This window comes from Leucoraja erinacea, chromosome 19 (genome assembly GCF_028641065.1).
Source record: "Leucoraja erinacea ecotype New England chromosome 19, Leri_hhj_1, whole genome shotgun sequence".
Taxonomy (NCBI): Eukaryota; Metazoa; Chordata; class Chondrichthyes; order Rajiformes; family Rajidae; genus Leucoraja; species Leucoraja erinaceus.
This window is the reverse complement of record NC_073395.1, coordinates 31988584-32012201: the sequence shown is the minus strand read 5'-3', so window position 1 is coordinate 32012201 and position 23618 is coordinate 31988584. Positions and strand designations below refer to the sequence as shown.

The window sequence follows — 23618 nt, the reverse complement described above, 5'->3', positions numbered from 1 at the left end:
CAATAAGCTGTTGCCTGGGTTTCCATTGTACCATAATAGCGTTATAGAGAGATACAGTACAGAACAAGGTCCTTGAGCCCACTATTCCTACGTTAATCCCATTTTTTATTTTCCCCACATTCCTAGCCACAACTTCCCCTCAGTTTCTACCACTCACTTATGTACTAGGGGCGATTTACAGCAGCTAATTAACTTATGATCCACCACGTCTTTTTGACATGAGAGCACCGGGGGAGAAACACAGTAATAGGAAGAATGTGCACACTCCACACAAACGGCACTGGAGGTCAGGATCATACTCACATCTCTGGTGCTGTGAGACTTCTCTTTATGAGGTGTTTTACTGTGTGTGTGTGTGTGTGTGGCAGACTGCCGTTCCTGAGACTTTCAATGCCAAATGTTACTGTTCTCCTTGAGCAATCCCTATACCCAACTACATTTACAAGGATTAGTCAAAAAATTTGATTACTAAAGTTTTTTAATTAAATGAATGCCTTTAAAATCCTTTAATGTCTTTTGATAGATTGGTAAAAATGCAATGATTATGTTTGTAATATTTGACAATCCACAGGGTCAAACATGTTGGCAAGATCTATTTTAAATCTTCGTCCTTTGTGGATTACACAAGAAAAGCAACAGAAAAGCTGGGCATGGATAGCTCGAAGGTTGGTAGTTTTATTTAATTATTCAATTTATGAGATCTACCTCTTGTATTCTGAGTGGTATTTTCATGGTAGACAAAATAATGGAAATTTCAACGCACAACTTCCTTCATGTGATTTTATACCTGGCATTAACCTGTATCAAGTTATTTGACTAATACTTGAATTCAAAGAGAACACTGAAGAATTTAGCACAGACGTCTTTAAGACTCGTGCAGGATAGAAAACCAGAGATGGGGGCATTATTCAGCAGGTCAGGATGCATCTGTAGACGCAGAATCAGCGAACAGAAAGCCTTTTATGGAAGACCAACAACCTGAAAAATTAGCTTTGTTTTTCTTATTACTGATGATACATAATTTGCTGAGTACTTACAGTGTAGTCTGCTATAAATCAACTTTTTTGGCATCTGTGGTATTTTGTTTTCAAATGTTTTTTATGGGAAATTAGTTGGTTAGAATGGATAGGAATTGAAATACTTGCTACCAGTTCACTGCATGGTGCCTATGCAAGAAATTAAGACATCCTCTCCTCTTATGAGAGAAACAATATTCAATCTTGGAGTTTGTGCCAATTGTTGGTTATGAAGTTAGCAGGCCACACAAAATTTGGATGTGGTAAATTTCAGGAGAAAAGTTTGAGAGAGGTGACAGTAATGAGGATTCAAATTAGTATGCAGCAAATGAATGGAATAAATAACTCAGCTGCTTCATACCAATAATATATCAGCAGGGAAGTCTAATAATACAGTAGCAAGAAATATTAATAGTTACTTTGGCATTTATCCAAATGCAGCAATCAATTAACTGCTGTCAGTTAAAGATCAGGAAAAGTGTGCCTGCTGTTTCCTTCAACTGGATTCTGGAGCATTTTGGAAACAATATTTTATAGTACCTTATACACTTCTTTTATTAGTGCTTCAAACTCGAATTTGTCAAGGAATGGCAAACTTTAAAGATATGTTGGCTGAAAATTTGAAATGTTTAACATGTTTTTATCAAATAACCTGTTTATTATTATTTTTGAGAGTACTGGTGTCAATATGCATTCGAATTGCTTCAGTCAAAATAGCCTATTTTTTATATTTTCTACGTGAATTTCAGTTTATAGATTAAAAACCATTAAAGTCATCAGGAAAAAGAGTATCAATCTATAGTAGCCAACGCTGTTTCAAGATGTAAATTGTTACATTTTACATAAATAAATGTTGAGCAAAATTAAATGAGTGACTCGGTTCTGGGGAAGGGAGGAGGTGTTGTTTCATGTAGGTTCTTTTGAGACTCCTGATGAAGCTGTAGGGACTGTCAGAAGAACCCACTGGATTCCTTGGTTCCTATTGAGACCTTATTCAAGTAATTAACTTTAACAATTGATTGAGAGAGCTATGCAGCGCAGAAATCAGCCCTTCGGCACAACCGACCAAGATTAACTAACAAAGACCTGAGTTAGTTCCATCTAGTTGCTTTGGAGCCATATCTCTCTAAAACTTTACTATCCATGTACATATCTAACTGTACCTTAAACGTTGCAATTATAGTTTGCAGGATATGTGTGGACCGCATTGAAACATCAAATAATGAAAGGTCTGGATAGAGTGGATGTGGAGAGGATGTTTCCACTACTGGGAGAGTCTAGGGCCAAAGGTCATAGAATCAAAGGATGTTCCTTTATGAAGGAGATGAGGAGGATTTTTTTTTCAGTCAGAGGATGGTGAATCTGTGGAATTCATTGCCACAGAAGGCTGTGTAGGCCAAGTCAATGGATATCTTTAAGGCAGAGATAGATAGATTCTTGATTAGTACGGTTGTCAGGGGTTATGGGGATAAGGCAGGAGAATGTGGTTAGGAGGGAAAGATAGATCAGCCATGATTGAATGGCAGAGTGGACATGATGGGCTAATTCTGCTCTTATCAGTTATGAACTTATTTTAATCAGACACTGATGAAGAAATAGGGGTTAGATTTCAAGCTATGTTGAAGACGGAGAAGAGTATTGTAGTGATGAATGTCTCATTATGTAACTGGATTTGTTCTTCTTCATGATAGAGGTAACCTATTTTGTCACATAGATCAATATGTAGTGGACCAGATCCGGAAACCAGCTCCACCCGCCTTATTCAGACTCATGCAAGTTAGAATTTCATTGTTCTATCTGGGACATATGAAAATAAAACACACTTGACTTGAACTTTGTGTCCAGTTTGCAGCAGAGTCAGCAAATTCCAGAGTCTCATCATCAGCAGGTATTGGATCTATAGATAAAGTATTCTTTGGGAGACATTCCACATCGATCCTGGGGGATTGGTAATGAATAATTCGATCCATGAGTTAATGAATAGATGTCACAACCTGTTATATGAGTACATTTGATACAAGTTAGCACCTATTTTACAAATATTGCAATGCCCAATGTTATATATTTTAAATATTTCCATTCTGTAGCATTATGCCAATCAATTATGACAACAGTCATATGCACTTAGCAACATTATCATCGTAAAACATCCTTAGGTGCTTTATTAATTAAAATGATTAGGCTGGCACCTATTCAGTCTCCCTTTTCTCTGAGAAGATATTGTGCTGATGAAGTAGCAAAACATATAAACAACTATTGTTTTCTACAGTTTTGGAGGATACCTCAATACTTTAATTCCTTAATAGTTTAGAGACAAATTCATGCCAAATTGACATTGTTTGACGATAAATAATGCTACCATTCAGGTTAAAAAAAGGTAGATTTGCCTAGTTTGGATGCTGGAATTATGGACTTGTCCATAAAGTTTCCAAGTTGGATTTAAACTATGGAAGAAGCCTTCAGCATTTCAGGGATTGTTTTAAAATACCAGAAATGTAAACAATCTTTAATTTTTGTTTTCAAACAAATGATTGAGCTGCAGGAATTACTGTCAACTAACAGCTATTAATGCTCACCAGTTTACTGAATAAGTGGAGATATGAGAACGCAAACATGACATTTATTGAAACATTGACAATATTCTGTTGTTTTTATTTCACATTATATATTTTTTCTGTAATGTTATACTACATATTTGTGAAATTCATGAGATTACTAGGAACACAGTGGATGATCTTACTCCTCACTAATTCTTTTCAACCGCCTCTTTTTAACCATATTGGGATAAATTATTTGCATCCTATACTACTGAGCTTGTTCATTTCAAAGTCCATGGGGTAGAATACGATCTCAGTGAATGGGAACAGCTAAAATATTTTAAATTCTCTTCCATTGCTGTAAAAATAGTAACATTTTCTCTATGCTTCTATTCCCTTGACATTAAACATTATTTTAGAATCTTTCATAACTTGCAGAAGAAAGCCTGTTTATTGTTTAATGAGCTTTGTGGGACTTCATTAAGTCAAGAACTAAGCATGATAAAGCTATGACCAAATGGAACAAAAAGAATCGGCTGTCTTTTTCCATAGGAATGACCATAGTTATTTTTATATCACCTTTTCTGAGCATTAAAAAGCCAACGGATTATTAATAAATTGCAGTATAACATCTTGCTCTGTGAGTCTGGATACAGAGATTCTGTCCCAAACAAATCTATCCAGCATTTACATGTTGAAAGAATCACAGGTCAGGTGGGCAAGACATATCACAAGAATGTCTGATGCCAAAGAACCAAAACATCTATTTTATGGAGAGCTCATTGAGGGCAAACAGTTATCTAGTGGACTGAAAAGGGGATTCAAAGACTCTCTTACACCATCGGGAACACCAAGCATTGCATTATCTTGTTAGGTGTACCCGCATAAAAAGCAGTGCTCACTGGTATGAGACAGATAAGATCAAAAGAGGATCTCAAAAACCAAGAACCAATGTTGCTGTAGCATCCTTGCAACTCACCTGAGTGAAAGGAACATTCAAGCCCAGATTAGTCTAATCAGTCCAACTGTTTACATCACAACATCATAGACTAGATGTTTAAGAAGGAACTGCAGATGCTGGAAAATCGAAGGTAGATAAAAATGCTGGAGAAACTCAGCGGGTGAGGCAGCATCGAAGGAGTGAAGGAAATAGGCAACGTTTCAGATCGAAATCAGTCTGAAGAAGGATTTCGACCCAAAACGTTGCCTATTTCCTTCGCATCATAGACTGGATGTCATGGCCTTATTTGAAAATAAGTGACGAACACCAACAACAACAACAAGTTGATGTAGTAGCAAGTATTGGTTAATCATCCAATCGATTTTTGATGTTGAATACTGGAATTACCAGAAGGTTAGCAGGGTGAACCACATACAAAACAACTCAAAAGAAGGATGGTTTTACAAATTGCCTGAAATCTGCATTGTTTAAAGTATTGGGTGTACCCACAATTTGTGGGAATTCTCATTTTTCAAAGCATAAAAATGACATCCATACATTTGGTTTGGCCAAAGTATTTTCAATGGCGTGCAATCAAGGAGGTATTACAGCAGCAGGAGTGGACCAGAGCCAGGAAATTCAGGGTGGATAACTGAGCATAACCACCCACGTGGTGAAGCACTCCGCAGAGCTCCACCAGTTCTGCAAAAATATTTTGCAAGGAATCATGGGATTTGTCAAAGGCTATTTGCCATAAAGAAAATGCAAATGAAGCGCTGGCTGTATAGACTGTGTATAAATTCTTATCTTTATTCATAATTTATGTGTAAAAATATATTTAACCTGAGGAACGGGGATGCCAGGTAGCGGGAGAGCGGGGTGTAACAGCGAGAGAGAGAGGGGGCAGATGTGAGTGGGAGACAGGGGAGAGTGTGCACACAGACCTGTGCCTCATCCGCAGCCAGGATCGAATCCGGGTCCCTGGCACGGGAAGCGCTGCCGAGCCGCCACTGGGACCTCCCGTCCCCCCCCCCCCCCCCCCCCGGTGACCCCGGGGCCCCCCCCGGACTAACGGGACACCGGTCCGGAGCAGCGGCGGCATCAGGCCCACAGCCAAGGCAGGGAAGAAGCACCAACTTCAGCCCAACCCCGCTCCAACTCCAGAGGAACCCACTCCCCGACGGGCCGGGGACCACCAGCTGCACCCCTAGCTCCACCCAGCGGTCACCGACCAACCCTTCCGGCGCCAACGAAAACCAAGCACCAGCCATCAACGGGGATACACAAAAGCATTGCAGAAACTCAGCTGGACAGGCAGCATCCCCGGAGTAAACAAATGGGTGACGTTTCGGGTCAAGACCCGTCTCCAGAGATGACCCGCCGAGCCACCGCAGCATCCCGTATACATCTCCGCCGATGACCGGTGCTCGGCCTCCACCAGCACCGAGGGGGCCAACCGACACCCACTGGACAACGAGAGAGTCGCAGCCGACGGTCCCTAGCCTGCCGAGGAACGCCCCCCCCCGGGAGCCGGAGCAGAGCCGAGCTGGAGTCAGCCTTCTTTCTGCGCCGGCTGCAAGCCCTGGGCCGCCACTTCCCCAGGCCAGAGTCCCGCCAGCCCAGGGCCACCCCAGACATCTCCAGCCGCCCCCGGACAGGGACGGGACACCCGGGAGTAGACGGGGACGGCCCAGCAGCAACTCAACAGCGCAGCGCCGGGTGATGTAAGGCCCCTCTCCAGGTCATTTTCAACCCCGCAATTCGGGTGGGAGAAGTTGCCATTGCGGGAGCTCTGAAAAGCGGTTTCCCACCAGGGACCCGCGAGCTCCCCATGTCACCGTCCACCGGACCTGCGGCTGGAGCCTCCGAAGCTCTGTAGTCGGGTCGCAGTCGCGCGCCACCACAACTCTCCACACTCCGAAGCCGGCCAGCTCCACGATGGTGAGTCCGCAGGCTCCGCGACTGGAGCCCCCAGGTCATTCAGGTTGGAGGCCGCTCCAGGCCCCAACGACAATGGAGGCCCGACAGGAAAAAGGTCGGGTCCCCCGTACAGGGAAGAGAATTAAAAATCCCCCCCTCCCCGCCCTCACATATAAACAACTAAAAACAATATATAAACCACTACAAACTATACACTCAACGGGACAAAAATTAAAAAAAGACAGACGGACTGCAGAGGGCGCTGCCGCGGGGGCGCCACCATTTAACACATAGAAGAATCAATGGAAAATACGGATGAAATGAAGGTTCAGCTGCTCAGCTACCAACAATGTTTATGGCGAGTGACCTATGACCTGGGCATGCGCAGTCGGAATACTGAACTCGCTTATTACCAGAAAGATTTTCTGCTATCACAAATGCTGCCATAAATCCTAATTTGAAATTATATCTCTTTCCACACTTCCACAAGGCATTTTTAAAACATTATTCTGGCATCTTGCATGTCATGTACATACAATAATCAAACACAACCTTTTAAGGAGCAGCCTGATTTCTCCTCTTTGCAATCACCTCAGGCAGCAGAGGCACACATGATTCGATAATTTTTATGACCTTAACAAAGGCAATGGCTTTCAACAAAATGTATAAAGGTGTGAGCTTAACTCGCATGCAACCTCATTAGAATGTGAAGTTCTGCCAATTTGGCAACCATTTACATTATATTGCTTTGGAAACAACAGGGGGCACATCATCAGCTTTAAATGTAGCCAAGGACATTTCAATATTTTATTTGGCTGAATTGCATTTGTACTTGTCTTAATTTTTATATCTTACTGTTTATCACTGTTCTGGCCAGTTATTCTATCTTCACACTGAAGCATCTCTGCAAAAATAATTGGAGGAAGGAAAATGTCATGTCTTACACAGTTGGTGATACAGCATCTGTCCTCAGTAACCTCTAGGAAGGTGTCCACATTCATTACCGTTTCATATTTACACCTTAAATTTTATTTTGAATTGTGGTTTTACAATTGCATTTTATATGGTGTGTGGCTTCTGCAAAAAAACAGTCTGTTTAAACAGCTTTTAAATATTAACTCGGTAACCAGATATTACTGGCAAGTATTATACTTTAAAGGCACATACTGTAGTAACTCAGTAGGTCAGGCAGTATACAGTGCCCTCAATAATGTTTGGGTCAAAGAATCGTCATTTATTTATTTGCCTCTGTACTTCACAATTTAAGATTTGTAATAGAAAAAAAAATCACATGTGGTTAAAGTGCACATTGTCAGATTTTAATAAAGGCTATTTTTATACATTTTGGTTTCACCATGTAGAAATGACAGCAGTGTTTATACATAGCCCCCTCCCCCCTTTTTTTTTCAGGGCACCATAATGTTTGGGACACTGCAATGTCATGCAAAGGAAAGTAATCATGTTCAGTATTTTGTTGCATATCCTTTGCATTCAATGACTGATTGAAGTCTGTGATTCATGGATATCGCCAGTTGCTTGGTGTCTTCTCTGGTGATGCTCTGTCAGGCCTGTATTGCAGCCATCTTTAGCCTCTGCTTGTTTTGGGGGCTAGTCCCCTTCAGTTTTCTCTTCAGCATATAAAAGGCATTCTGAAGGGTTCAGATCGGGTGATTGATTTGGCCACTCAAGAATTTATCATTTTTTAGCTTTGAAAAACACTTTGCTTTAGCAGTATGTTTGGGATCATTGTCGTTGTAGAATGAACTGCCGGCCAATGAGTTTTGAGGCATTTGTTTGAACTTGAGCAGGTAGGATGTGTCTGTACATTTCAGAATTCATTATGCTACTACCATCAGCAGTTGTATCATCAATGACGATAAGTGAGCCAGTACCTTCAGCAGCCATACACGCCCAGGCCATAACACCCCCATACCACTGTGTTCCACAGCTGAGGTGGTATGCTTTGGATCTTGGGCACTTCCTTCTCTCCTCCATACTTTGCTCTTGCCGTAACTCTGATATGTTAATCTTCGTCTCATCTGTCCACAAGACCTTTTTCCAGAACTGTGGTTGCTCTTTTATGTACTTCTTGCCAAACTGTAATCTGGCCATCCTATTTTTACGGCTAACCAGTGGTTTGCATCTTGCAGTGTAGCCTCTGTATTTCTGTTCACAAAGTCTTCTGCAGACTGTGGTCATGGCCAAATCCACACCTGATTCCTGAAGAGTGTTTTTCATCAGTTGTGGAGGTCTTCCTTGGCATGCCAGTCCCTTTGCGATTAGTAAGCTCATCAGTGCTCTCTTTTTATTAATGATGTTCCAAACAGTTGATTTTGATAAGCCTAAGGTTTGGCTGATGTCTCTAACAGTTTTATTCTTGATTTTCAGTAACATAATGGCTTCTTTGACTTTCATTGGCACAACTTTGGTTCTCAGGTTGATAAACAGCAATAAAAGTTTCCAAAGGTGATGGAAAGACTAGGTGCTGAGAGCTCTCTTATACCTGCATTAAGGAGGCATTTAGACACAGCATTTGAACAATTACAAACACTCTGAAGCCATGTGTCCCAAACATTATGGTGCCCTGAAATGGGGGGGGGGGGGGGGGGGGGGGGGGGGGGGGGGGGGCTATGTATAAACCCAGCTGTAATCTCTACATGGTGAAACCAAATTGTATAAAAATACCCTTTAATAAAATCTGACAAATGTGCACTTTAACCACATGTCATTTTTTTCTATTACAAATCTCAAATTGGGTAGTACAGAGGCAAATAAATAAACAATGGGTCTTTATCTCAAACATTATGGAAGGCACTGTATGTGGAGAACACCAGCACTTTGGGCCTTTATAAACCAACATTTTCAGTTTCTTGTTTTTTTAGTTTAAGAGATACAGCATGGAAACAGGCCCTTCAGCCCGTCAAATACACATTGACCATCGATCACCCACTCACACTAGTTCTATGTCACCCCACTTTTGCACCCACTCCGTACACGCTAGTGGTAATTGACAGCGATCAATTAATCTTCAAACCCTTACTTCCTTGGAACGTGGGAGGCACCCTGAGAAACCCACATCGTCACAGGGAGAACGTACAAATTCTCCACATACACCCGATGTCAGGATCATTGGCACTGTGAAGCAGCAGCTCTACTGTTGTGTCACTGTGCTTATATTATACTTAAATATTTGCACTAGATATGCTGGACAGTAAGCTGATGGTCCAGATAATTTATCAATGCAGAAATATGGTAAACCAGCACCTTTGAGTGTATTTTCATTTAGGAGTGCATTCACAAACACTCCTTCAAAATAAATTTAATCTAAATAGTGAATCAAAGTGAAGTCATTGAGAAAGTTACAGGAAAGTTCCAGTTTATTACCTGCCCAAGCAGTAATTAAAGATTTTTGAAGAAGATAATGTTTTGTTCAATATAAGTTATTAATATTAACCATTTTCTGTTATGTCTTGCATGACTAAATGTGGCAGACCCTGCACCATGGAAAGGAAGGCATGTCTGCAAGGATTTATTTGACCTCAACCAAATCAAATTGCTTAAGTTACAAGCTTTTAGCCAGCTATGTATCATTGTTTGTATGGGGTATGCCAACTACATATTGTAACAATTGTACATTGACAGGTATGTTTATGATATTAACTGGAACAATTCCAGTTGATCACATGATTATAATTGCACTTACATGTGTGCCTGTTTTCCCTATTTTCAGATGTCAGCCAATTTAATACAAGGTTATTATGACAGATACATGCCCCGAATGAAAGAGTTGGAAGCATTTAACCTGGTAAGCTTTGGGGAATAGACATGAAAAGCTTTGTACTCATGAAACAAAGGAAACCTGCTCATTCCCCATAGAATTACTGCTGCTAACAATGTTAGCCATACAGCTGAAACTATTTTTTTACTGATGGCAATATTTTATAACATGGTATAAAATATCACCAAATTGTCAATAATCTAAATGAAGTAAATGAAATGCTTAATGCTCAGAAACGATCTTACATGGGGTCAAATAATATTTTTTTTATCTGTTGAGTAGTTCAGTGCAAAATACGTCTTTTCGCAACGATGGATTTCAGTTACCAATTCAAATGGAAGTCCGCACTTTGAATCAGTCCATTCTTTTGAATGAAAGCTGTAGGGGCTGAAAGTCAAATTAATTTTGACAAAATCAATCTAATTTAAATTGAGACGGGGATGAGAGAAGTTGATGTATATGCAAAAGGAGAAAATGGGATTGCCTCTATAAACAGGGGCAAATGGGACTAGCTGGGAAGGAGCATCTTGATTGGCATGGATGAGTGGGCAGAAGGGTCTGTTTCCATGCTGTATGACTCTGAATACCTTTCTCTCTGATGGGAATTCTGTGAGACCCTCTCTCACTGCTCTCCATCTGTGATCCCGAGGTTTAGGTTTTGATTTAATATTGTTATGTGCAGTGAAAAGCTTTGTTTCCCATGCTATCAAATCGAATCAGATATTACTCTACATAAATACAATCAAGCCAAACTCAAGTACAATGGGCAGAGCGAAGAGGAAAATATAGAATGTAGAATACAGTTCTCAGCATTGTAGTGCACAAGTTCCAGAGACAAAATACAATGTTCGCAATGAGATAGAGGAGAATTATACTGTACTCCAGCTTATGGAAGGAACATTCATAAGCCTGATAACAGAGGCCCTCCTGTTCGTCAACCCCCTTCTCATCTAGACTTGCTACCACAGCCGCATGTTCTTCCTCAGCACCTTACCACCACCTGAACAATTGAGTTCCTCCAGCAGCCCGCTTTCTAACCAAGTTCCCAACTTGGAACATTGTCTATCCATTGCCCTCCACAGATGATACGTGACCTGCTGAGTCCAGCAGTATCTTTTTAATTTAAATTGTGCATGGGTCCATAGCTAAGTAGTTTCATTTTAACCATAATTATGAGAGGCTTTGGAATAAAGAAAAATTGTATTGGCGCTCCCCGGTGTACCAGCAATGAAAAAGTATTTTCCAAAACTGAGTGCTAAAAGTTGGGAAGTAAAAGAAGTATCTTAATCGGCAATACTGACATATATCACCATAACTAAAACAAAAACCAAGATTTACCAAGAAAATATTATTTTACTTTAGTAGACCTTGGAAAAAATCACAACTGCTGTGACAGTTGTCACTGTACAAACCTTGTGTTGTTGATGCATGGATTTCTAATGAAAGAGATTTAGTCTTGTGTCGGAAGAAAAGGCAGATATTAGTTTATACCGAAGATAGACCCAAAATGCTGGAATAACTCAGCGGATCAGGCAGCATCTCTGGAGAAAAAGCATAGGTGATGTTTCGGGTTGGTAGAAAGGTTATCTTCGAGATTTAGGTTTGGCTTGCCTCAAATTTTTTTTAAGTATAATCTTGAATAATTACATAAATTAAATATGAGTTTACTTTCACCTCATTGATTTGTTGACTTTTTAATCAATGGGATTTCCTCTTTCCTTATAAACTCATCCTCGTACAGCAAAGCTACTATCTCTGGTATCAATCCAGTGGATCTCATTGCATTTCCTCTGTGTCAAATACATGCTTTCTTTGGGCTGTCTTTAAGGAAATTGCCAGTGCCAATGCAATAACACCTTTGAAATGATGATAAATCACTTCCAACGCCCCTCTGCAGTATTTTGTGTTCCAATATGTCTGATGCAACAAACGTATTAAAGACCTGGGTGCCATCAGAAAACTACTAAAATCCATATTGGTGCCTTAGAACTCTATAAATACTATATTGGGAACACTTAATGCCTGACTGCACAGATTGTGTTTGCAATTTTGTTGGCTGCCACGCTAAAGTGTCCAACAAAGAGCAGACTGTGTCTTTTGGTACAACATATTGTGTCCTGTATATTCCAAAATTGTGTTAATTATAGCAAGAAAAAGGAAGAGGTAATTTTCTCTTATGTGTTGGCATATTTATGCAGAGTGTACTAAATTAACTTTTACTGAGGTCTGTTTGATGCTGGAATATTTTGGAATTTCTAAATATTATATTGACATACGGATCTATGCCATATGAGTGAAAGTTGTGGATCTCATTAAAAATACATTCTATGCGCAATTAGGTACAGCTGTTAAAATAGATTAATAATTAAAATGATTAAATTCATCATTCAGCTGAGGCATTTGAGGACTAGTTATTTAAGAACTTCTTAAACAGACATTTAAAATTTTTTCATGCATCTTTCTTTCAGCTGAAAGTAGCCTTAGCCCCTTGCATAGAAGGCTTAATACTTTTGGATCGGCTTTGTTACCTCAAGGAACAGGTACTTCTCTCTCTCTCACTGGGTGGTGAATATGGGTAATTCTCATGCTCATGATGTAATTTTAGAAAATGCAGTACCATATTTATTTCAATTGCTCTATATAACTTTGCACCCTTTAAGATGTATGGTTAACAGATGTTCTTTATAGTTGATATGGTTACATTTGTTTATCCAACTTACTTTTTAAAAACTGCCACTTAAAATGCAACTTTTAGACAGAAGACAGTGCGTAATCCTTTTGAAAGATAAACTTTGAATTGTCAAGGTTTAAACAACAAAATGGTGAAATTATAGTGCCTTAATTACAATAAATGATTTACACATGGTAAATTCTGTAATTACAATATAGTTTCATCAATAAATAGCTGAGTGTAAATATAGAAACATGTACTTAGTGGAAAATAGTAAGTATTTTGTTGAAGCTTTTTTTTTAAATAACTTATTTCTAAAACTATCTTTTGCAGCAAAACGTGGCATGGTCAGCATTAGTCCAGCTCTTTGATCCTGTGAAGTCCCCAAGATGTTATGCGATAATTGGTATGAAGAAGTAGTCCAGTGCTCCAGTGTTTTGCTGTATAATTAAGATCTTTTGATCCTGTGCTTTTTCACTTTTCTATTTCTGTACTATTTAAACTCATGCTTTTAACATTCCTAAGCTTACTAATTTTACTTGGCATTCCTTAAACTGTTGATTACATTTTTCCTTTCGCTGGAAAACGTATGACAATTGAATAAACAGACGAAGCACGTTTCAGTGGCAAAGTCATTACAACATGTTACATTTCTTGGGAAGACTTCCACAAATATAGCGCAAATGTATTAAAAAATGATAGATTTTGGGGGTAAAAAATAAAGATTTTTTTTAATTGCATAGTTGTCGGTAAAATGTTTCCTTCAATCTGTGTCAGTAAAAATGGGGCTAATTACATTTTCTTGTTGGAGATTGAATTTAGATTTACTTGCTTGCACTAATTTTTCCAGAGAATGTAGAATGATGATGGCTGTTAGAACTTACAGCTTTAGAGTGTTTTGGTTGGGACTGAGAAAAAAACATTCCAAGGTCTGTAGCAATACAGCAGAGCCAAAAGAACATAATACGATAATTATTGTTAGGAACAGAAATAGGGCTGCAGGCCCTTCAAACCTGCTCTGTCTTTCATCAAGGTCATGGTGGAATTTTTACTTAAGACAATTTTCCTGTACTATCCACATATGCATTTAACATCCAGAAATCTTTTTTATCTGTAATGAAAATAAGGTTAATGACTGAATTTTCACAACTCTCTAGAGTGGAGATTTCCAAAGATTTACCTTTTGCATAGAATTTCTTACCTCTGTTCTATATGGCCGACACTTATTTTAAGACCATGAAACCCCTGGTTCCAGAGTCCCTAGCCCTGCATCTACCAGTTGAATCCTTTAAAAATATCGCATGTATCAATTAAATCACCTCTTGTTTTTCAAAACTCATGCTGAATACTGACCTCATCAATATCAACTCATAGAGCAAAATTCCACATCGCAGAAAACAGTCTGTGGAATTTTTGTTGCACTTCTTCTAAAAAAACTATAATCTTTTTTAATAAGAAGACTAAAATTATATACAATCCCTACATAGTTGCTATAAATCAATTTTTAGCCTATAATTAATCTCTCATTATAAAGGTAAGTGTACCGTTTGATTTCCTATTTATTTGCTGCACCTGTATGTTAGCTCTCAGTGGTTCGTGCACAAGGACTCGTTTCTCTGAAAAAAAGGTATTGTTTGGTTTTGCGACCAATGAGGGTGACCTCGCATTTTTCCATATTATATTTGTTCCGTCACATTTCTGCCCACACTTTTTGTTAGTCAATATCCATTTGAAACCTCTTCATTTCCTCCTCCATACTCACAAGCCAACCAAGTTCTATTAGATTAGTTCCTGTGGTGTACACTGTGGAACACCTTTTCTTACCACGTCATCGGAATAAGTTCCATCTTTATACTCTTGGGTGTTGCAGACAGCTATCATACAAATTGACTCCTCCTCTAAGTCAGTGTCCTCTTTGTTGTCAATCACATGTGCACCAACAGTGCATCTTGTACATGCATACTCTCAATAAGTGACCTATTTTTCACAATCGAGCTACTTTTTCTGAGAAAATTGTTGGTGGTTACCACACCAATGGTAACATGATTGTATCGTAAAACAATTGTTTGAGGAGGGTGCTTCTGAGGAGTCAATGTTTTATCGCTGAATTAAAAATATCTCTTTTTTGGCACGTGTATCCTCCCAGTGCTGTGCAGATCATTTGAACAGCACCTCTAGTTGGGTTCAAATGTAACCCAACCTCGATGGCAGCCTCGCCGACTATCTGCCTGTCTTTTCATCTTCTTTTGTTATTTTTAATGTGTTTTAAATGTTTATGTGTTAATGTTCTCTGGTTTGTTTTATGTGGGGGGTGGGTTAGGGTTCCGGGGGAAACTTTTTTTCCAATCTCTTACCTTGCCGGAGATACAATTGTTTTCCGGATCGTATCTCCGGTCCCTCTGTGGTCTAAGATCATGGAGCTGGAGGCCTTGCTCGAGAACGACTTTGAGCCCCACCGTGGGGCCGTGGACTTACCACTGGAGCCTGCGATTCCTTGCCTGAGATCGACGCTCCAATTTCGATATTGACTCTTCACCTCGAGGAGCTTGCAGTCTCGGGTAGAGACTGATGTGGGAAAGCTCCAAAGTTGCAAGAGGTTCGACCAGCCCTGACCCGGGGTCCGATTGCCTAGTGCGTGAGAGCTGAGACCCCCCCCCCCCCCCCCCCCTGATGCGGGAGCTTGATCGCCCCAATGTGGAGGGCCCGACTGCTGGTTACGGGAGCCAAGATCGTCCCGTCAACGGAAGGCTCGCGGCCGCAGAACAAAGAAGGGAAGAGATTGAACTTTTCATTTCGGCTTCTATCACAGTGAGGAATGTGGAGGAATCACTGTGGTGGATATGTTAAAATGTATTTTGTGTGTCTTGTTACTTTTTATTGGTATGACTGTATAGCAAATCAAATTCCTCATTTGTTGCAAAATATACTTGGCTAATAAAATATGATTATGATTATTATGATTATGATGGTGTGTTAATTCCATGATATGTTTAGAAGCAAGGTCCAAAGCCAGTGGCATATCCAAGCCTGATATAAAAGTTGCATTCTATTGTCCATATTCAAGGATTCTGCGACTAACCTGGATGAATATGCCATTGATGCTTCAGACTTCAGCCCGTGTGTGGAGGATTGTGTACCAAAGAAGATGATACATGTATTCCCCAACAGGCAACGATGAATGGACCACTCCCAGATGAAGTCCAAGTCTACTGCATTCAAGTCAAATGATCCAGAGGTTCCAGAAACCTATCTCCGACCTCTGAAGAAATCTATCTAAGATCTTTACGCACGTCAAAAGAGAATTCTGACCAAGCTGGGCTCCGAAGGCAACCTGTAGATTAAGGCTTTCAATTTTGTACTTTCAATTACCATTTTAAACTTCTAAATTATTATTTATCAACTCACCAACCAGGAGAAACGGTGTTTAACTTAGCAGAACACTTCATTTTGACAGCTATCAGATTTCCTCAAATTTTCTGTTCGAGAGTAAAGGTTCCCCAGTTTCTCAACACAATGTTCATGTTCACAATTAAATCTTGTTTCTGCAATCTGCTGTACCTCTTTTATGGCCACAAAATACTCGCCAAAGTAAAGCACTAAACTGAACACCATTTCCTTGATATTTACTGGGAGCAATAAAGAAAGTGGTGGGTCGAACCTGCGTTTAGGAAATCAGTAGTGTAAGAAACTTTGATATCTTGGTTTAAACTACAGGACTTATTTTAGTTTTCAATGGAACAAATCCTGTTTCCTGTGGAGTCTGGGAGGGGAGACCAGTCTTTCTTGGATTTTTTAGCATTAAGTTGGAAATTTGTCTCCAATTCCAGGCGAGGCCATACTACTTCTTCTTCTTTCGTGTCCATCTTGCTACAAATGTTGACCTCACTGTCATCGTCCTTCCTGAATAGGATGCAAGTTTCCGGCGACAATCAGTGGGAGCCATCACTTGTCGCAGTAGATGATGGTGGTGAAACTGGATACTTCCAGTGTCCAGCCCTGCAACGTGGACGCTTCTGCTATGGGGCCAGAGGTCAGATGCAGAAGGATCTGAGACTCCCTTCACACAAATTGGGATTCTTCACCCATGAAATAGAGAAGATAATTTATTTTATTTGTTTTAAATAAGATCGGTCTTGTTTAATAATGTTCAAGTGATTTATTGGTTCCATTTTTATTTTTATTTTTTTAATATTTACATTTTTTTCTCAATTGTCAATCAGTTCTTAAATGTTACTGAATGTCAGAAAAGTTAAAAACTAAACTTACTTGATAGCTTTGACACAAATTAATGCTTTGCCTTGTCAGATGTGAGCCAGGAGTGAACCAAAACAATGGACTGAGGCCTTGCTAAACCTTGCTGAATGTCTGCAAGATCCAGAGGCTTAGCAATATTACACCTATGCATCGATACCAGGATAGTGTATCCGCAGAGAGGACATAGGCAGTGAGTACAAGCAGCAGGTTTCTCACCCTACAGCCTGAAACATTTAGAGGTGGGCTGCCTCTCCATGGCCGACTACCCAGGTGGGAAACGATAGTTGGGCATGTTAAAGATCACACAAGGAGGCTCGATTGCAGTGATGTGTAATGGAGAAAATCTAAGATCTCAGAAGGGGGTGAAAAATGTTGAACTTTGACTTAATGAATCAGGGATCAAAGAAGTAGATTCAGAAATTATGAAATGTCGATTGGTGAAATTATGAGATTGGGTAAGGCAGGTAACTTAGATCATGTGGGAATGGGGATTTGAAGATTTTAGGAGGCGAGAGAAGTTGGACATTGCCAAAGCATCACAGACTAGAGGATGCCTCTGCATCAACCTCTCCACCAGGATTGCAGCAAATGCATGTGCCTCGTGAATCTTGCCACCTTTCTCATTAGCTACAAAGCACTTTGGGAGGTCCTGAGGTTGTGAAAAGTTTTTTATCATGAACGCAGGTCATTTTTCATACCTGCCAGGAATTTCACGCACCAGAAATCTGAAATGCCTTCCATGATTTAAAGTTAAATGTCCAGTTACAGTGATGACCATAATAGATAAGGTCATCTGCCTGGCATCCATGTCCACTAAAGCCTGAAGAACGACAATTGGAATCATACTTCAGAATTTTTAAAGTATTACCTGCCCCATATTCAGGTTCAGCAATAAGCCCATTGTTTTTTGCTATTTATTTATAGATCTTGGATCCATTATTTTTTACAGCTTGATTGGGTACTTCTTTTATAATTTTTAAAGTATCTTAACCCCAAGGTCTGTCTGCATTTCAATCCTTTAGTCTAAATTCTATCTCCAATGATTTGCCAAACATGTGTAACCTTGCGTTCCAACTCATAAAATTGTCTCATTTTGTATCTCCTAAATTGGTGAAGCACTCAATTTCTGATTCTCTGCAATATATACAATTCAACACTTTTAATACTGTCTATGTTCTTTTGCCAAGCAGCTTAAGAACTAAATCATTTAAGAAGTGGTTAGAAGTTGGTTCAATTGTAATTATTTGTAACTTATTATCTCCAGGTGCCTCTATGTCTGAAACTGGCAAAGAGACAAAAACACACAAATTTTGCTTATATTTTGCATATATTGCTAGTTATAATGTTCAACTTTCTTCAGGGCAAAAATTCTGAAGATATTAGGAAATAAATTGCATATGTGCGTGAGAGAGAATTGTTGAGAAGAAAAGGAGGCGGTGTTTAAGATAATGAATAATGGAAATGCTGACAAACTTCTGTACAATTAACATCCTGTGGTCACCTTACAAATGATGGTCCCAACTGCCAATTTAACAATGATTTTAGTTAGGTTTAGGATTGGTAGAATTCCACTAAACTATTAACTAATTCCGATATTTGCTCAGAATGGACCTGGATCTTGTGATTATCTTGTGGGATAATAACGTACAAAACCTAATCCAATTAGTTTGCTGTTTGAGCTGAGGCATTAATGTTTTTAATTCATTAAAGACTTGGTTCCCATCTCTATTACTTTTTTTTAATCTTTTATATTTATATGATCATCTTGTTTCCTTTGTTTATTTAATGACAGTCTCACATACAGTGAATTCAGAAAGTATTCAGGCCCCTTCACTTTTTCACATTTTGTTACGTTACAGCCTTATTCTAAAATGTATTAAATTAATTTTGTTTTATCATCTATCTATACACAATACTCCATAATAAAAAAGTGAAAACAGGTGTTTTGAAATTTTTGTAAAGTAATTTAAAAGAAATAACTGAAATATCACATTTACATAAGTATTCAGAACCTTTACTCAGTACTTTGTTGAGGCGCCTTTGGCAGCGATTACAGCCTCAATTCTTCTTGGGTATAATTCTACAAGCTTGGTACACCTGTATTTGGGTAATTGCTTTTCTCTGCAGATCCTCTCAAGCTCTGTCAGGTTGGATGGGGAGCGTCGATGCACAGCTATTTTCAGGTTCCTCCAGAGATATTCGATCGGGTTCAAGTCCAGGCTCTCGCTGGGCTACTCAAGGACATTCACACACTTGTCACAAAGCCACTCCTGCATTGTCTTGGCTGTGTGCTTAGGGTCATTGTTCTGTTGGAAGGTGAACCTCTGCGCCTGTCTGAGGTCCTGAACAGTTTTTCATCAAGGATCTCTCTGTACTTTGCTCCATTCATCTTTCCCCTGATCCTGACTAGTCTCCCAGTTCCTGACGCTGAAAAACATCCCCACAGCATGATGCTGCCATTGCCATGCATCACCGTAGATATGATATTGGCCAGGTGATGAACGGTGCCTGGTTTCCTCCAGAAGTGACACTTGGCATTCAGGCCAAAGAGTTCAATCTCGGTTTCATCAGACCAGAGAATGTTGTTTAGGTGCCTTTTGGCAAACTCCAAGCGGTCTGTCATGTGCCTTTTACTGAGGGGTGGCTTCTGTCTGGCCACTCTATCATAAAGGCCTGATTAGTGGAGTGCTGCAGATATAGTTGTCCTTCTGGAAGGTTCTCCCATCTCCACAGAGGAACTCTGGAGCTCTGTCAGAGTGACCATCGGGTTCTTGGTCACCTCCCTGACCAAGGCCCTTCTCCCCCGATTGCTCATTTTGACCGGGCGGCCAACTCTATGAAGAGCCCCGGTGGTTTCAAAGTGCTTCCATTTAAGAATGACAGAGGCCACTGTGCTCTTCGGGACCTGCAATGCTGCAGAAATTGTTTTATACCCTTCCCCATATCTGTGTCTCGACACAATCCTGTCTCTGAGGTCTACGGACAATTCCTTCGTCTTCATGGCTTGGTTTTTGCTCTGACATGCACTATCAACTGTGGGACCTTATATAGACGGGTGTGTGCCTTTCCAAATCATGTACAATCAATTTAATTTACCACTTGTAGACTCCAAACAAGTTGTAGAAACATCTCAAGAATAATCAATGGATGCACTGAAGCTCAATTTTGAGTGTCATAGCAAAGGGTCTGAATACTTGTGTAAATGTGATATTTCAGTTATTTTTAATTCCTTTGCCAAAATTTCTAAACACCTGTTTTTGCTTGATGATAAAAAAATGTTTTTAATCCATTTTAAAATAAGACTGTAACGTAACAAAATCTGGAGAAAGTGAAGGGGTCTGAATACTTTTTTTTAATGCACTGTAAGTGAGAAAATAGTGGCCCAAATTATTTTCAGGTGGGGCAGGTTCACTTGCAGCTCCTCCAACCTCATCTACTGTATCCGGTGTTCCAAGCGCAGCCTCGGCAATCGTTTCGCTGAACACCTCCATTCCATCCGCCCAAACCTACCTGATCTCCTGGTTGCTCAACACTTTAACTCCCGCTCCCATTCCCACACTGACCTTTCTGTCCTGGGCCTCCTCCATTGTCAGAGCGAGGCCCAGCGCAAATTGGAGGAACAGCATCTCATATTTCGCTTGGGTAGCTTACACCCCAGTGGTGTGAACATTGACCTCTCTCACTTCAAGTAGCCCTTGCTATCCCTCTCCATCCCCTCCCCCTTCCCAGTTCTCCTGTCACCGACTACATTTTATCTTTGTACCGCACACTCCCCCAACATCAGTCTGACGAAGGGTCTCAATAGACAAAAGGTGCAGGAGTTGGCCTTTCGGCCCTTCGAGCCAGCACCACCATTCAATATGATCATGGCTGATCATCCCCAATCAGTACCCCATTCCTGCCTTCTCCCCAAATCCCCTGACTCCGCTATTTTTAAGAGCCCTATCTAGTTCTCTTGAAAGCATCCAGATAACCTGCCTCCGCCACCCTCTGAGGCAGAGAATTCCACACTCACCACTGTCTGTGAGAAAAAGTGTTTCCTCATCTCCGTTCTAAATGGCTTACTTCTGATTCTTAAACTTAAAAAGAAGAAGAACTCGAGAACTCGAGTTTAAGAACTAAATAACTCAACCCGAAACGTCACCCATTCCTTCTCTCCTGAGATGCTGCCTGCCCCGCTGAGTTACTCCAGCATTGTGTGTCTGTCTTCGATTTAAACCAGCATCGGTAGTTCTTTCCTGCCCAAATTTGATGTTCACTCCCAGCTATAGGGCAGGACATAAGGCAATCTGAGCTTTCTACAGAATGCAGATGCGCCTATTATAAGGTAGCAGGATGCTGTGAAAGGACAGATAGTAATTTTGAAAATAAATATTTGTTAATTGCTCATCAGCTCATTGTGGTAGATTGAAGGCACAAGGTTAACAATCTATCTTCTGGTGCTGAAAATTCAGAAGCTCTGCAACAAAAGCTGCGTATCTTCTTTGGTTTATTTGCAGACAATGTCTTCCACTCTGCCAGGTATACGTCTTGAGAGTCGGCAATGCAAGGTGTGATTTTTTTTTTTGTTTCAGCTACTGGTTGTTAGAGGATGCTTGCTATCTGACAGATAACAGTTGCTAAAGGCTTCCAGGACGCACACTCTGAAGATGTCTGTCAGGTTTTAAGTATTGTCAGAGGAAAGATGTCAACATCCCAAAGGCCAAGGAAAAATTCACAAGTTGTTACTGGATTGAAATGTGAAAATTATAATGTGACAATTAATTTACTAAAATTGGCAGTGGTCTTCGACAGCCTCTCCTGCAGTTCAGTCTCACATGGGTTGTGTTCTGACTTTCCCCTTAGCTGCCTCCCCTGATTGTTGAATTTATTTAAACCAATCACCAATTCAGCTATACTCACCAACTCACTTGCCCAACAGACGGCTAGATTAACTTATAACTCAGGCGCTGAGCCCAAAATACTTCTCAATTTGTTTAGGTATTTTACTCATTTTCAGGGGATGTTTAGTTGATTAATTAAATAACGCTTTAAATAACAATAAATAATTAAATTACTTTATCAAAGTGATGCATGACAAACCAAGGCCTGTTCTTTGCATAACATCCCTGTTCCAACAATAACTCTTGAAAATAATGTTTATAATTTGTATGCCTTCCAGAGGCAGACTTGCACGGCCAAGACAGAACAAATACTGTCGATCACAAATAAGAATGTATGTCTTTCAGTATTTATTTCTGGGCTGAATAAAAGATCATCAGTTTTTTCATGCTGTGTGATTAAATCTTGAAGGAAAATTTCAACTGCACAAGGTGAATAAAACTTGTATATCTGTCTCTTATAATGATAACCGTATATTAATTATAATACACAGTGAAATATTCATGTTTTTACAGGCATAATTAGCCTGATTTATGGTTGTTTAAGGATCTGCTGTGAAGATAATCCATCTAATACAGAAACGAGGCTGAGTAAACATTTTTTACCATCATTTTCTTACGTTTACTTGTTACATCTGTTTATGAGTATAAACATTAATGAATTTTCGTGGTCTTCAGTATTATACTATAAACTAAAATACTGTAATTATTTATTAAAGGTAACCCATATTTAAAAAGTCAGAAGTGTGTGAATATCCTTTAAAAAATTCAGTACAAATCATGAACTGTATGTTGCAACAGTAAATTACATTTTGTTACACTGTTAATCCAGGTCAGTTAATGATTATTTCAGGTTGCAACGACAGGGATCTATGCAAAGCTATTAACAAGTCCACTAAATATAGTGTAGAGAGGAAATTAATCCAACAGATATCCTGCAGGATGCACATACTTTAAACCTGCACAAGCATTGATGTTGGAGTAATTAGATTTTGTAATTGGATGGTTGAAATATTTTTACTTGGGGGAAAAAAAGTAAAACTTGAATATATATAACACTTTTAACGATTGGAGAACATCACAAAGCACTCCAGAGCTTATAAAAAACTTTTAAGTTATTGCAGTGTTGGTAGCATTGTAAAAATTTACTAAACCAATAAACCGGATGACTAAATTAATGATTCAGAGAAAGGAGTTAAAACCCACTGCTTTTTAAGAAAAACAAACATATCCAGGGGCAGTTGTCCATGCAAAGAAAAGCCTGTTTGCAAATATTCAGGGACTTTTGCTGAAATTGCAAAGAGCTGCAGTCTAATAGTCATCTATCTCTCTATCTCTATCCATCTCTCTCTCTATATATATCTGTCTCTATCTCTATTTCTATCTCTACATAACTAAATCTCTGATCTTGTTATTTTCCGGTTTGGCGGTCTTTCTATTTGCGCAAAGACGGTTCTCGATAGCGCTACGATTTTGAACGTCGTAAAAGTTAGCAAGGTTTAAAAATCGTAAAAAATCGCGTGCGCAGATCGATCTCTTCTCCAGCCTGTCAGTGCCACGCGGATTAGTCTTCCCTGTCACTCCCCAAGGTGGTCCGCCCCTTCCTGTGCCATCGCGTCTTT

At 39.7% G+C, this 23618-nt stretch overlaps 1 protein-coding gene and 1 long non-coding RNA gene across 4 annotated transcripts in view; both read left to right on the top strand.

Annotated features, from left to right (window-relative positions):
• mettl25 (methyltransferase like 25) overlaps positions 1 to 13602 on the top strand; it is a 78323-nt gene extending 64721 nt beyond the window's left edge. For all 3 annotated transcript variants that reach the window (XM_055650760.1, XM_055650762.1, XM_055650763.1), the window contains 4 exons: positions 572 to 665; positions 10144 to 10218; positions 12660 to 12731; positions 13196 to 13602. In XM_055650760.1, coding sequence (XP_055506735.1) covers positions 572 to 665; positions 10144 to 10218; positions 12660 to 12731; positions 13196 to 13282 — 328 coding nt within the window. In that variant the 3' untranslated portion in view covers positions 13283 to 13602. The remainder of the gene's footprint in view (positions 1 to 571; positions 666 to 10143; positions 10219 to 12659; positions 12732 to 13195) is intronic.
• An 8393-nt stretch (positions 13603 to 21995) lies between these two features.
• On the top strand, positions 21996 to 22733 carry LOC129706450 (uncharacterized). The gene is made up of 2 exons (XR_008725059.1): positions 21996 to 22428; positions 22513 to 22733. It is a non-coding gene; the product is annotated as an uncharacterized LOC129706450 (long non-coding RNA).
• The last annotated feature ends 885 nt before the right edge of the window (positions 22734 to 23618 follow it).